Source organism: Corvus cornix, chromosome Z (assembly GCF_000738735.6).
Source record: "Corvus cornix cornix isolate S_Up_H32 chromosome Z, ASM73873v5, whole genome shotgun sequence".
Lineage (NCBI taxonomy): Eukaryota > Metazoa > Chordata > Aves > Passeriformes > Corvidae > Corvus > Corvus cornix.
Window position 1 is genome coordinate 64,779,254 of NC_046357.1, and position 15,992 is coordinate 64,795,245.

Below are 15,992 nucleotides of genomic sequence, written 5' to 3' on the forward strand. Positions count from 1 at the left end.
CAAATTTGACTGCTCACTGGAAACACCTTAGCAAAGGCAAATGAATTATCTTTAGCATAGACAAAAAGATAACTTCTCAGGGATTAGGAAGTTACCTCTATCAATTTAGAGCTATTTACAATAGACTGGATCCATCCCTATCCTTTAATATTCTTGACTTTGTGGTAGATTTAGAAGGTCACTATTCTTGCAGTTTACATCTCTCCCTTGGAGTGGAGGAGTACCTGTAAAAATGTCCCAGAAGATGAGACACAGGACAACGTACCTAGGGAAAGAGCCATCTGAGGATTTTAATAGCTACTTAGTCATTCACATGCTGTGAGCACTTGTAATTGATACAGCAGGAATGAAACCTTCTTATCTTTTCTGCTCCCTCAAACTGCTTTCATTTCAAACAGTGGGCAGGTGCGAAGTAAAACATCTATGTGCAGAAGCTGCCGTGGGGACTGGTCTTCATGAGTAGCATATGAAGTTGCAGAGCACCCTGTCTTCTCTCTCTTCTCTTCACCTGCATTAGAGCCATGTACAGTCTATTCCTTATGCTGAATACAAATCCAGAAGACACCAAGACAATGATGCTACAACAAGCTAGGAGATAACAGCTTAGAGTAAAGAGATGGGGTTCTTCATCTGTCTAAAGTAATAATGCCTAAAGCTGTGAAGTATGAGCTGGATGAGCAGACAGTGAGTTGGACTGAGAACTTCCTAAACAGTTGGTGATGATCAGTGGAAAGAAGTCTAGCTGGAGGCTATGAAGCAGCAGTAAAACTCAGGGGTCAATACTGGATCCAATCCTGATTAACATCTTTGTTAACAATCTGGATGACAGCGCAGAGTGTACCCTCAGCAAGTTTACTGATGACACAGAAGTGGGAGGAGAGTGAAGCATGACCCTCTTGATGCACCAGAGGATCATGATGCCATTCAGAGAGAACTCAATGGGCTAGAGAAATGGACTGATGGAAACCTTTTGAAATTCAACAGGTGCAAAGCCTTGCACCAGGACCATCACCATGCACCTATATATGCTGGAAGGCACTGACCTGGAAAACAGCTTTGCAGGAAAGCATCAGAGGTCCTAGAGTGTGGAGACCTGTTAATCCATTGCTTTTCCTATTTCACATGTTCCCCCTGTTCCCTGCCCTAGCCCTGGACACTCCCTCGGTTTCTCCCTATTTGCTCCTGTACCCCAACCCCGCCCAGGGACCGCCCCTGGGCCCCTGACAAAAGCACCCCTCACCCAGACCTCCTTGTGTCTCTACCTCTGATCATCGGGGGGGAAAGATGGGATTAAAGCCATCTCAAACGCTCAGGAGAGACTCTTCTCTACCTTCTTTACCACCACTGCCTTGTAACACTGCTGGCTGCCGGAGCCAGATCGTGGGCCTGTCTGAAATGGACTCTGGGATGAGACTGCTCGCATGCCCTAGGAAAGCCTCGCTGAGCTCTCAGGCAGCAGCAGCCTGCTAGGCAGAGTCCAGCGGTTACAACACTAGGGGACCATGACTGCATTGGTACTAGGAGACTGTGACTTCCGCAAAGTTGAACATGAGCCAGCAATATGCCCTGGTTGCAAAAAAGCCGGATGTTATGCCAGGGTGCACTGGGCAGAGTATTGCCATCAGGCTGAAGGAGATGATCCTTGCCATCCACTCAATGGTGGTGAGACATGCCTAAGTTCTGTGTCCAAGTCTGGGTTCCTCAGTCCAAGAGAGACATGGACATACTGGAGAGAGACCAGCCAAGGGTGACTAAGGTGATGAAGGGACCAGAGCATCTCTCCAGTAGGGAAAGACTGAGACAGCTGGGACTGTTCAGCCTGGAGAAGGGAAGGCTTGGGGGGATCTTACCAATTTATACAAATTTCTAAAAGGATAAAGAAGATAGAGCCAGGCTTTTCTCAGTGATGTACAGTGACAGCACTAGAGGCAATGGGCCTGCCCTGAAACTTGGGAGATTGCATGTCAAACATTTTTTTTCCTATGAGGGTGACTGAGCCCTAGCACAGATTGCCCAAAGAACTTGTGGAGTCTGCCTCCTTGGAGGCCTTCAAAATCTAACTGGATGTGATCATAGGCACCTAGCTCTAAATAGCCCTGCTTGAGCAGAAAGGCCGAACAAGATAACTTCCAGTGGTTCTCTCCAACCTCAACTATTGTGTAATTCTGTGAAAGAATTGAGCAGATACTTTGCTCAGTTTATAATCTATCCCTGTAAACCAGAAATGGGAGATAAATGCTGTGGGCAATTGTAAAGAAACACATGTTGTAGTCAGCTGAAAAAATTGAACAAAAGATGAAAAAAATATAGTGATATTCCTGTATACTCCAGTATTTCTTTCCTATATCCAGATTAAACATTTTGCAAACAAAACCAGTATCCAGGAACAATGCTAGTCAGCCTTACCTCAGTGCTTGGTAATACCACGCAACAGATTCTCCTGAAAGCTATATTGAAGCACATGGAATACAGATAGGTGATTAAAGACAGCCAACATGACTTCACCTAGGGCAGATTGTGCTGGACTCATCTAGTGGCCTTCTACAATGGAGTGACTGCATCAGTGGACATGGGAAGAGCAACTGGTGTTACCCACCTAAATTTCTGTATGGTACCCCACAACTTTCTTATGTCTAATTTGGAGAGACACATATTTAATGGATGGAGTCTTAGCTGGAGGAGGAACTAGCTTGATAGCTTCACTGCTTGATCTGCAGTGAATGCACAATGCCCAGCATGGAAGTAAGTACTGAGTGCTTTTTCTCAAGGGGAAGTAGAGGGAGCAATACTACTTAATAGCTTCATTAATGACGTGCGTGGTGGGGGACTGGATGCACCATCAAACTGAGTGCTTCAGTTGATTCACTTGATGGAAGGGATCCGTCCAGAGGGAAGGGACCCTGACAGACTTGAGAACTGGGCTCATATGAACCTGATGAAGTTCAACAAGGCCAAGCACAAGGCATTGAACGTGTTCAGGGCAACCCCCAAGACCCGTACAGATGGAGAGATGAATGAATTGAGAGCAGTTGTTCAGAGAAGGAATTGAGGGTACTGATGAATGCAAAGCTGGACATGACCCAGCAATGTGTGCTAAGGCCCAGAAAGTCAAATGTGTCCTGGGCTGCATCCAAAGCAGCGTGGGCAGCAGGGCGAGGAAGGGGATTCTGCCCCTCTGCTCTGCTCTGCTGAGACACCACCTGAAGTGCTGCATCCAGCTCTGGGGTCCCAGCACGGGAAGGAAATAGACCCCTTGGAGTGAGTCCAGAGGAGAGCTGAAGTATCTCTCCTGCGAAGATGGGCTGAGAGTTGGATTTGTTCAGCCTGGAGAAGAGAAGGCTCTGGGAAGACCCAATAGCAGCCTTCCAGTACCTAAAGGGGACTTGCAGGAACTAAGGGGAGGGGCTCTTTACAGGAGCCTATAGTGACACAACAAGGGAGAAAGACTTTAAAGTGAAAGAGGATAGGTTTAGATTAGCTAGTAAGAAGAAATTCTTCACTGTGAAGGTGGTAACACATTGGAACAGGTTGCTCAGAGAAGCTGTGGATGCCCCATCACTGGAAATGTTCAAGGCCAGGTTTGTTGGGGCTCTGAAAAACCTGATTTGGTGAAAGATGTCTGTGCCAGTAACAGGGAGTTTGGAACTACATCATCATTGAAGGTCCCTTCCAATGCAAACCTTTTTAGAGATCTAATATGAAAACCTGATCTTTATATCCTGTACACATGAACTCCATGTAATTGTCCCAAGGATTTAAAAGAATAATCTCATTTATTTTTGTGGAAGTCTTAGAAAAATGCCCATTTACTATAAACTGTTACTAACATTGCTATACCTAACATATGAAATACATACATCTTACTTTTTAAACTGTCACATTTCATATTCTGTGTACCAAATACAAAACCACTACCATTTCACACATGTATGCATGAATACACTAGATTTTTATATTTACTACAGAAACCTATTTTACATACATAAGACTGAGGTCCTCTCTGCAGCTTATTTTATATATTCAGAATTTGTGAAAAGAAAAAAATAATGAAAATAAATAGCTGGGTGTATACAATGGAGTCTGGTCAATGCTTTAAAGTAATTAACATCTTATTATATCCATATAACTAGGGCTTTATTGAAATTCAATCCAAAGATGACAGCCTCAGGCCCATAAAGGGGTTGCATTGAACAGAAATCTATTATCATAGTATATAGGAAATTATCTGTTCTGCCACTAAGATAATTTTTGCACTGTACTTGACTCTTCCACAACACCCTTTGTCATTTAGGGTAAATTCTTATGGGTCTTCAGACCTGAAACTCTGTACAATATAAGATTTAAGCTGACCTTTTCCTTTAAGGTAAAAATAATTTAAATGTATTTTCATCATTAATGTAAAATGGAACTCCTGGTACAATTTGAGAATTTTGTACGAGTGTGACTTTTAATGTAAGCTTTTAAAAATTTGAAATCTTTAGCTAAATTATTCCTTTAATATTGGTAGTGTGGGTTTGTTGTTCTTTTTAATATGTCTATGCATGTAAACTCATCCTTAAGCACATCTTAAAATTAGAACAGGAAAAGCTAACTTTGTTTCACAACTGGGAAATTTCAGGGACAAGGAAATGAAATTACAAAAATGAATGTTGAAAATTTCTTATGTAATACTTGTGAAATTCAGACAACAGTTGTCTGTAGAGGCAGTTGAGGAGTATGCCTATTGGGAGGGTTTCTAATTGCAAGAGTCACATGACTGAAAGTTAAGTGATATGTTATGGACCTGTATTGCTGTTCTTGATAACCTTCTGTTTTGTAATTTGTGTGTTGAAATGTTTTGAATGTATACCATTGGTGACCAGGGCCCCAGGTAGGTGCTTAAAGCACAATTTTCTTCACTTGAAGGCAAAACAAGTAACTACTACTGCAAGACCTATGTGAAAGATAAGTCAGTAAATTGCACTAGCTAAACAAAAAAAAAAAAAATAATAGAAAATCTCTTCTGTGTTTATTCTAACACTGAGACAAACTGACTAAAATTCAGCTTTTCTGGTCTCTGAAACATACACTGTTCAGCTGGTACATATTAGAGCCCACATTTCTAGCCATGGTGAGTTGTTTTTTCCTCAGTGGTTTACAAAATTATTTTTCAATTTACTTGATTCCTGGGTATAAATACCGTGATTAGAAAGTAGACACACTTAAATTGCACAATCCAGATATCTTCTAATTACTATCTCGAATTAAACTCAGCAAGGATGATATGGCTTTCTGTGTCCCATGCTGACTTCCAGCTGCCTAACTTGAGGGACACTAAAATTTTTTTCCTTCACTTTTACATATTAAATGAACATTATTATTCATAAAACCTATCCTATTAAAACAGAAGGAACTACTCACATACATGCATTAAAAACATATGTGCAAGTCTTTGCAGGATTAAAAAAGGCAGGAAGCAACAGGTTGGGGCAACAGACACCAGATGAGTGGAAGGAAGAATTAAGTGATAGGAAAACATGGTTACGTGGGCAGGTTGCATACAAGAGTTTCAAGGCATTTGAAGGCCTGCTTTTACAGTTTGACCTAGCTCTAAACAAATGTGTTGCTTGTCATGTTCCTGAAACATCTGCAACTCCAGTGCCCATGAACTCACACTAAATTTAAATCATAATGAGACCACTAACACATTTTGTATCATGTTATAGCTAATTTTTAACAGAACAGAGTTCATAGGGTTGGTCAGATATCTATCATGGCTCACCAAACACACCAGGGTACACCTTATGTTAGTAGCAGGGAGGTGGCTGATGCTTAGGCAGAACAGAGCCTAAAATTCTGGTGGTCCTCATAAAAACAGTATATAGTTTACATAAATCACTGGCAGGAGAAAGAGTGAGTAAAAAAGTGCAGCGTTTTGCATGCAAATTTGTAGTGAATGCAATGTAACTATAGAGGCAATGTACTAACTCCTGTAAATGATGCCTTGTTAGTAATGTCCAACTTTCACTACAAGTTGCAATTTGAAGGAGTCATGAACTCTAAAGAGAAAGAAACAAAATTTTACAGCTGTAAATTAGCCTTTTGTGTACAGTCAAGAAAGCTAACACACTGACCTATTATTCCTCTGATTTTGAAAATTACTTAAAAAAAATCCAAACACCACATAAAAAATGCTTCATGCGAATATCTACCACTCTTCTGTCAGCAGAACAAACTGCATTGGAATCATGTAAAAATGTCCTGCTCCTTTTGAAGAAAGGGAAAGAAAATACCCTTCTAGAAAGTATCTACTGTACTGATAAAAGAGAATAAAGTGTAAGTGTAAAAGAGAATATCCATGCTCACAAAATAAAAAGGCAAACTGTTAAATCAGAATCATATTCAGAATATGTTTATAATACATTTCAACATTTAACTTGCTATGAAAAATACCGAATATCTCACTATTGATTCAAAAGAAAAAGAAATGAAAAAAAAATTATAACAGTAATTTAATTTCACAACAGTTCTTACTAGCAAAACTTTTGTGAACCTTTGTGAAATGAAGCTGAACTAATTGTTATGAGTCCACCACTTTGTAAGGCTTTAGTCATAGAGATGAACAGTGACCATCACCACAGCTAGGGAAAGCTGCCAAAAAGCTGACCCTAAAAATAGGAAGTAAGAAAATAACTCAAACCCTGTAAATATCAGCTAGTTATGATTTCTGTTCAAGCAAGTCTCCAAATGATCAGGAATTGTGGTACGATCCTCTCATGAGCTGCTCATCTGATGGCCTCCAAATACAGTGTCTCACTCTTGTGAATATTCCACCATAAACTTAAAATAAATTCCCAAAGGATACAGAAAGGTACACTTATGCATATTCTGCCATGAGAAAGGCACATCACAGAGGAGCTAATTTTATCCTCCCTGACTGCAAACCCTATGTCTTCCAACAAATTGCTGAGGAGGTGGAGTTTCTCTGCATATTTTTCTCTCTGACACAGAGACTTATCCTCAGTTTATATTGCCATTATCCTATTTGTTCTTTTATGTGTCAGCAAACTCGGGTACCTGGTACTTAGATCAACACCCTGGAAACACAGTTTTTGTCTCAGATGACAAGACTCTTGAAAAGGAGGCCTGTTTTTTCCTTTAACCTAACAGTATGAAAATAATTGTCTTGGTTTCTTACTGTCACCACAGAGCACAGTCCAACTAAGAGTCAGCACTTCCCTGGGAAAAGACACCAAAGTCTATCAGACAGCAAGTTTAGTCTCAAGAGTATGGTGTTCCAACAGCTGAACTCTAATTTATTTGGTTCAGGGAGGGAATGTGGGAGGTAGAGATATTTTCAGTCATCGGGGGATTTTTCCTTTTCATAGATGAAAGAATGAAAAAAAAAAAAAAAATCCCAGGGATGTATGTCATTGCAGTATTGATGCCCTACATAAACTCATCATTTCCCAGGAGTGCTAATTTAGAGGGATCACGTAATTTTGCCACTTCTTGTGAAGGGGAACCCCAATCTCCTGCCCCGTCGACACTGAGCAGACCCTCCAAAGAATTCGGGACTTCTTCGGACAGAACAGATGGGGAACAAATTCCTGGGGTGAGACTGGACGTCACCTCCTTGCCAGAGGACACGGACCCACAGCCGGTTTCGTCGGAGTACGCTTCATCAGGGCAAACCTTACAGCAGAAGTGCAGCCCGGGTCTGCAACTCCCGCAGGCGCAGCGGGCGGCGGGGAGCGATGCCCGTCGAAGGCTGGCTACCCGGCTATCGGGAGCTCTCAGATGGCTCTCCGCCCCGGGGGTCTCCAGGGGAGGAGCCGTCCCGCCCTGCTCCCGCCGCCCGCGCGCTTCCCTTGGCCGGGATAAGACTGGCGAGGGATAGTTGCCGGGTACGAGGAAAGGTGCTTACCTGTTGATTTTCAGGGCGAACGCCCTCCTGTCTGCGGCAGGGAACGTCGCCATACGGGCGAGCAGCCGCGGGTGGCGGCTGCCGAGGACCGAGGCTGCCTGTACGCACGAAGGGCGGCTTTATTTCATTTATTTATTTTTCTTAATTGCATGCTCGGGGCTAAAAACCCGACGATCCACTGACAGCTCTGGGTGGCAACTTCCGCATTTCACCTTCCTCACCGAAATTGGCCGGAGTGGGAGGGATCTGTCCTAGTGCACAGCAGGCTGCTCGCCCTGCCGCGTCTGCCCCACCACCAGCAGCGCCCAGCCCAGCGTCCCGGGGGCTTCCGCCGGCTGTACGCCTCGGCCGGGGCGCCCACGGGCACTGGGGGACAGCAGGAACTTCCCCTCCCTCTTGTACAGAGGCGAACCCCGAGCCCGTGGGCATTTTGGAGGAAAGCAGCGGGCGAGGCAAGCGCTTAGGCACGCACAGGAAGGGAAGGCACCATGTCCATCTGAACGCGCACAGTTGCGGGAATCTCTGCGCATCCCTCACGACCTTTTTCTTTTGCAAACCGCAGTGCGAGTGTCAGACACCTCCCCCTCCGCCCCACCACACCCCCCACACATACACACACCCGCCGGGGGTCGAGCGCTGCTCTGCGGGGGCGGGCGAGGAAGTAGCGGGTACCGCTGCGGACCGCTGGCCACCGCCGTAGCCGGACCGGCCCCGGGTGCCGAGGATCCAGCCCGTCCTGCCAGGCAGGATCAGGCGGGGCAGGCCTGAGTAGGGCTGCTCGGAGCAGGGCAGAACCGCGCCCGCTGCCTTCAGGCATCAGAGATAGCCAGGGGCCTTCCTTCGGCCCCCCTGGAGCAGGGATGGAGCTGTTCTGGCACGGAGGGACAGCAAGTTGTAAGAGGTAAATACATGTCAGCTCTTTACCTGGCACAGTATTTTGCCAGTACACATGTGCACTCAGGATCTATGTTTCCCATACACCTAAACTGTATGTGTAAGAAAAACTCACGGGTACCAACACCAGATACCAGCTCAGCTTGGCACAAAGCAGGCCTCACTGGTGTTCTGTTTACCAGCACTTACAGGTCAGCTTTTAGAAAAGGCCATTTTTATTAAGTATCTCGTGGTTGTGTTACAAAATTATGTTTCCTGATGGATATATTTCTTTCTGCCTTGATGCAGTTTTCATGGCTTCTGCGGATAAGGAGAACTCAGCCTTCATTTGAAAGGGGAAACAAAAGCCAAACATGGTTTCTACAGATGAATTCTGAGGTAGTAGAGGCAATTCAGTTTTAGGTTGTCTTGTTTTTATTAAATCTGTGCTTTGATGGCAACAACATTAGGATTCACCTACTGGAAGGCAGTCATAGCCTATCTCTCCATTCCCAGTAAGCTGGAGGGAATCTAGAGGAAAACAGTGGGATATGAGGCAAGGAACAGAAGACTGTCAAACACTGAAGGCCTAAAATTTTCTACTAACAATTACCTTTTTCTTTGTAGGATTCACCATTCTTCAGAGTACTGTTAAGTATGTGTGGTCTCAAATATGAATGTTAACCTCTAGGTTAACCTCTGGCTAAGGGCCCCTAGGGAAATGTAGAGATGCTGAAGAGGTTTAAGAAAAAGGAAACAGGGGTAAACAAAAAGTCAAAAATTGAAACAAATATGGGTATCTTTTTGGAAAAAAACCCACAAGGATCTACAGCAGAACAAGACCTGAAATAGTTCAAAGAAACTCACGAAAGAAAATACTAAAACTACTATTAATAGGATGTTGTTACCTAACAAATATTTGCTTTGGGAGAATAAATTGGACACTTTATTGCATGGAACTTAACTGCCACACCCATCCTGCCTTTACATCACCAAGATAAAGCTAAGGCCACTTACCTACATGTAACTTGAACTTAAATATCACTTAGTTACAAATCACTGATATGTAGCTGTGGTCTGACATGTATTGGTGACAAGAAAAACTTTTGAATGCCACAGATACTGGCTCTGGCAAGACACTACCTCACTGAAGCTACAAAAAAAGAGTCCAGGCTTCATTTTAGTAGCTCATGTGACATGAAATAGGACCTTCTTTGATTGCTAAGTCTTGCTATAGAAATAGAGCTAGCAGAAATGCAGATAACATACCAATGTGCACAAATACATCCATTTATTAATGATACAATTGTTTATTTTGCAGCTTCATACATTCTTGGTAAGCATGGACAAAACGATTGCTCAGAAATATTTTGCCACATGCAGGAAAAAAATGCCTGAGGAGAAACACAAAAGTAAAGTTTCCAAAACTTTATAGTTTTGGCTAGTATATATATATATATATATATATATATATATATATATATATATACACTGAGAGAGAGGGTACTGTCATGGTTTAACCCCAGCTGGCAACTATGTCTCATACTCTGAGCCAGTGGGATGGGGAAGAGAGAACTGGAAGGATAAAAGTGAGAAAACTTGTGGGTCAAGCCAAAGACAGTTTAATAGGGAAAACAAAGGCTGCGCACATAAGCAAAGCGAACCAAAGAATTCAGTCGCTGCTTCCCATGGGCAGGTGGGTTGTTCAGCCATCCCCAGGAAAGCAGAGCTCCAGCATGCGTAATGTGACTCGGGAAGACAAATATCATCAGTCATAAGGCCCCCTTCTTTCTTCTTTCCCCCAGCTTTCTATGCTGACTGAGCATGATGCCGTATGATCTGGGATGCCCCTGTGGTCAGTTGGGGTCAGCTCTCCTGGCTGTGTGCCCTCACAACTCTATGTGCACCCCCAGCCTCCTCACTGGTGGTTTGGGATGAGAAGCAGAAAAAACCTTGATGCTATGCAAGTGCAGCTCAGCAATAACAAGAACATCCCTGTGTTATCAACACTTTTTCCAGCACAAATCCAAAACACAGCACCGTACCAAGTGCCATGAAGAAAATTTATTCTACCAAAACCCAGCCAAAACAGCCAAAACCAGCACATATATTCAGCAGATATAGAACAAACACTTAGATAATTTTAAGTTCTCATCTTTTTGGATGAACTGAATTATCAGAAGCCTACTTTGGCATATGAGCAGCAAAACTCATCAAATACTCCTTTTAATCTATTATGTCAGCAGTTACACTACCTTTTTTGAAGGGGGAAAAAAAATAAGAAAAAAGTATGGACTTTTATCAAGAAAGTTTACATGGTTTTAACTTGGAGAACTACCAGATGAGAAGTTGGTGATTTTTTTAAACTATCTTATCCAATTCAATATTGTCAGAATGAGTGCTCCAGTTTTTTGCTACACCAACACTATTGTTTGAATTCCTGCAACAAACCAACCTACTAAATACAAGGTAGTGAAATCTAAATGCTCCTTTCTAACAAGAAGTAGAACAAGATCTTTCCAGTCAGGGGATTAAAAAAATTGTATGAAACCAGGTTCCAGTCAAGGCATCAAAAAGTCAAAATTAAAGAAAACAATGCAATTCAGAACAGACCGTGGTTTTCCAGACCTTGCTTGCTTGGATGTCAGTAGCTGGTATTAGGTGTTCTACAAGATACAGTGGAAACCATGCTGACATTCCCCATTTCCTTATCCCCATCCTTCTGTCACACATACACACATCCCAAATGGTAGTCCTAATCATTGCTTCACCACCTCAGCCCTAGAATCAGTTATAAGCTATGCTCCCCTCTAATTTCTCTTGGGCTTCAAATGCTCTCACCCTACTTTGGTCTTCCTCCTGCACCTGACTGGGAGCTGTTGGGTCCATGGCCGGTTGCATGCTGTACCTGGGCAGGCTGAGGAGCTGCAGGCCCAGCCACAGAGAACAGCTGAGTGGTGGTAACGACAGCACAGGTTCTGTATGGGTGCCTGGGCAGAACGGATACTGCTGCATACTGTTTTGAAGGAGTTTTCAGGCTGGGATTAAAGAAACTCTGGAAGAAATAATGATTGGCATGTCTACACATCACCTACCAAGGATGGTTTGTTTTTTTTAAGGCACACATTTCCAAACATCTTTTTTGTTCTTCACTGGCAGTGGTATCCCTGCAAGGAATGCTACTGCATGGTAGAGTATCAAGGCACCATAAACATTGTTAAAACACAACTTCATGCCCTGCTTAAGTGTCACCTGCTTATTTGTAGAGGATGTACCTTTGCTGATCGACCAGCAATTGAGTTGTGTCCATGGGAGTTTTCTGAGTATCTTTTATAACATTAAGTTTGCATCCTTGGCAAAAAACACCAGTGGTATGTAACTTCAGCAATGAATAAATGTGATTTGATTACCCCATAAGAATATCTGGAGGTTCACACCAAGACTGTGATGATCTCAGTTTGCAATTCGTGCCAGGAGCACCCAGTGCCTGTTAATATTTACTCATATTCCACCTTCCTACCACATCACTGACTAGAAGAGTGTAATGTAGCCAGCGCAGCTAGATACTCCTTCCTTAAAGGAAGCTGACATGCCATCAAGTTCAGTGCTTTTGCTGGCACAGATCTCAACTGTATCCAGCAAAATCTAAGTGATGTAGTCAAAACTGTTTCTAAACAAAAAATGTTACATGCAACTTAGTAGGCTAAATCTCAGAAAAAATAAATGTAATTTTTTATTCCTATTAATGTTTTAAATAAATTGGCAATGAAATTGTGAACTCCCTTAAAAAATAATTTTAAAGAAGTCACTCCTAGGTCTGAGTTTCATTTTTGTGTTTGTGAAACAGAAGAAAGGGAACTTAGATCACTCTGCAGCCTTTTTTTTTTTTTTTAATAGAACACTTGAGTCTAAAGAAGAAAAACAGTCTATGTGAAAGCATATCTTCTTTCTCCACTCGTCTGTGCAAATTCTTCTGGAGGAACACAAATGCTGCTGGCCAGATTCACGTCAGAGTTTCTCAAGCAGAAATGTTTCTTTGTTCACCTTCACAGTGAACAAAACTCTAGCAGAGACAACACTCACAAAATTTTCCCTTACTGATATCATCTTCTTACATACAATGAGGCAACTTGCTAGATGAGGTCTGACATTTAAATCCTGACAGTAAACCATACCTTTTTTCTAATGTTCTTAGTTTCAGTAAGTTTCACCTTATAACAGCATATTGAGAACATAAGCCATAAAAAGTAGCAGTGTTAAAAAGCAGGTGCATTGGCTGAAGTAAGATCTTCCTTCTCTTAAATGACACATGAATAATCTACATTCTTCAAAGAAAAATAAAGTCTTGTTGTCAGGAGGAACTGCCAATGCAAGTACAAATGAGAAAATAAAAATAGTATAATATAGGAATAGTTAAACAGATAACAGACAAGAAAGAAGTAAATGTACCCTGGGGAATATGCAAATCATACTGACTGAAGTTATGCATCTGTCTACCAGCTTGTATTTTGAGATCATAAAACTGAACTTAATACCTGTTTCCTTACTGTTTTGCAGGTTAACTGGTATCATTGTATGAATTTGCAATTCCTTTCTCTGAGGTGCTGAACTATATTGTGCTATACTGGCTAGTAGTACCATATGGGAACTTCCTTCTCACAGGGCTATTAGGCTTTAAAGCTCATATTCCACATAATATTGAAATGCCAATGATTTTCTTCTGCTGTTTTGCTCAGATCATGCTCCTCTTGCTACTGTACCAGGAAACAGCAAGTTGCAGTATTGCTCTTCTTATTTTCCTGTTATAGCCTTCTTTCCCAATCCTCCCCTAAAGCCTTAAACACTTTAGTCAAACATTAAAATCAGTCTTTGGTCCATCATTAAAACGACTTTGCTTGCACTGAGATCTTCAGTATTTGGGAAGAGACTACGTTATTTCAAGCGCAGCCAACTAAAGCAATAATTAGATACAACTTCCTGGTACCCAGCAGCACTTCACTGTTTTCTGATGTTGTATGTCTTGTCTACAAATACCTTAGAATAAAACACTTCAACTCTGCCACCCAGATTTAAGTTTGTGATGCTCATTTAGCTGCCACCACAATAAACTATGCAGGTTTTACATCTATCTTTACAAAGTAGACTTTATTACATGGGTCAGCAGAAATGAAAGGACAGCTAACACTTACAGCAAAATTGTAGTATTTGAATATAAACTTTAAAGAAACCAGAAGAAAACCCAGAAACCATAGTATTTATTTTAGGTAATTTTGTTCAAAAGGAAAAATAATGAGCAGTGTTATGTGAGCTGATGAAAAGCAGAACCACTTAAAGAACCACAACACTGGTTTAATCACCTTTCTTTCCCAGTACCAGATGTCTCACTGAAATGTAACCGAAATTTCAGTATTACAAATAGTCTCATTTTGAAAGATAACTTGCACCTATTTTTTAATATGCTCTGCAATGCAAAACTGCTCATTCCCAATGCCTTTCTTTTTCCTCTTTTACACCATAGCCTTCTTGCCATGAAAATCTTGTAATTTTTTTAAAATCAATACCTTAAAAACAGAATTATATAAAGCTGTGCAGTCCCAGGACAGCAAAAACATCTACCATCAGGCAGGGTTCTAGCAGATACAGCTTTGAAAAGCTGATCAGATTTTTTCCTTTAAAATAGGATGCATCATACAAGGGGATGACCTGAGTGGCTGAAACAAGAATGCAAAAAGATGCATTTTATAATGCATTGGTTCTAAACTACTGTATACTGTAAGTATTTCTGTTGGAAAAAATATGGTTATATTTCCAAGGACAAGCTGAATCAATTGATTAAATAAATTATTTTATAATTTCTTAAACCAGACTTTCACATGCTTGTTAAAATTAGAATGACTAAACGAGAAGCCAACTATTTAGACTGGAATATCGTCAAACATTATCAGTATTCAATATTTTAACCTACACAAGTATAGGAAGAGTCAAGGATAAATACCAAGTATTTCTCATATTACATATGGCATGTATTACCATACAAGCCAATAGACATACAAACAAGATGAAGTGCAGTACTCAAACTGGTGCTACTGAACCTTGTTTTGAGAGCAGAGAACCCCACCTAGGTCTTGGGTGTGTGCACGTATCAGCATGCATCCAATCTCTTCTCTGTGCCTCCCCAGTGCTGTTACATTTATGCCTTCTGACATGGAGAAATGGAACCCATTTGCTAAACCTATGGCCCACAAGAAGTTGGGGAGCACACAACACTGTTAAAATTAATTGTAGCTGTGTCTTACACATGGTGCCCCCTCACAGTCCCTAATGGAGAGCAGAGAAAGCCTTGCTGATTATTTGATTATAGATAGATGACAGCGTGTGCACCCTGCAGCGGGTTTGTTCATCACACTGGGGCTCCTTCAGTGCTCCTGGTGTGTCTGAACCAGGTTTGGGGCTGATCTGCTGGGAAGCAGCTCTGCAGAGAAGGACATGACAATCCTGGTGGACAACAAGTCCATGACCAGCAGAGTGTCCTGGTGGCCAAGAAGGCCAATGGTATCCTGGGGGACATTAGGAAGAGCCTTGCCAGCAGGTCGAGGGAGGTGATCCTGCCCTTCTACTCAGCCCTGACAAGGCCACAGCTGGAGCGCTGTGCCCAGTTCTGGGCTCCTCAGGACAAGAGAGACACGGAACTCCTGGAGCAGGTCCAACAGAGAGCAAGAGAGGTGATTGAAGGAGAGTGTTTCTCTTATGAGGAAAGGCTGAGGGAGCTGGGCCTGTTCAGACTCAAGAAGAAATGATCCCACGAGAAGAGCAGACCTCATCAATGACTGATTGATGTCTGAAGGGAAGGTGTCAAGAGGGTGGAGCCAGGCTCCTCTCAGTAGTGCCAGGCAACAGGACAAGAGGCAACGCACTGAAACTTAGGAAGTTCCACCTGAACATAAGGAAGAACTTTTTTACTGTGCAGGTGACTGAGCACTGGAACAGATTGACCAGAGAGGCTGTGGAATCTCCCCCACTGGGGATATTCAAGAACCATCTGACACAATCCCTGCTCTGGGATGTCCCTGCTTGAGCAGAGAGGTTGGACCGCACGACCACTACAGTCCCCTCCAATCCACCCAGCCACGCCGTAAACCAAAATTTCCTTTATTGACACCGCCCCGGCCCGCCCCCCTGTGCTGCGCCTGCGCAGAACCCCGAGCGGGGGAGG

General features: G+C 42.5%; 1 protein-coding gene across 1 annotated transcript in view; it reads right to left on the reverse strand.

The window, feature by feature from the left end:
• The window catches only part of DOCK8 (dedicator of cytokinesis 8), a 91,709-nt gene extending 83,306 nt beyond the window's left edge, over positions 1–8,403 (reverse strand). The window contains exon 1 of the mRNA XM_039567168.1: positions 7,907–8,403. Coding sequence (XP_039423102.1) covers positions 7,907–7,959 — 53 coding nt within the window. The 5' untranslated portion in view covers positions 7,960–8,403. The remainder of the gene's footprint in view (positions 1–7,906) is intronic.
• Positions 8,404–15,992: the final 7,589 nt, after the last annotated feature.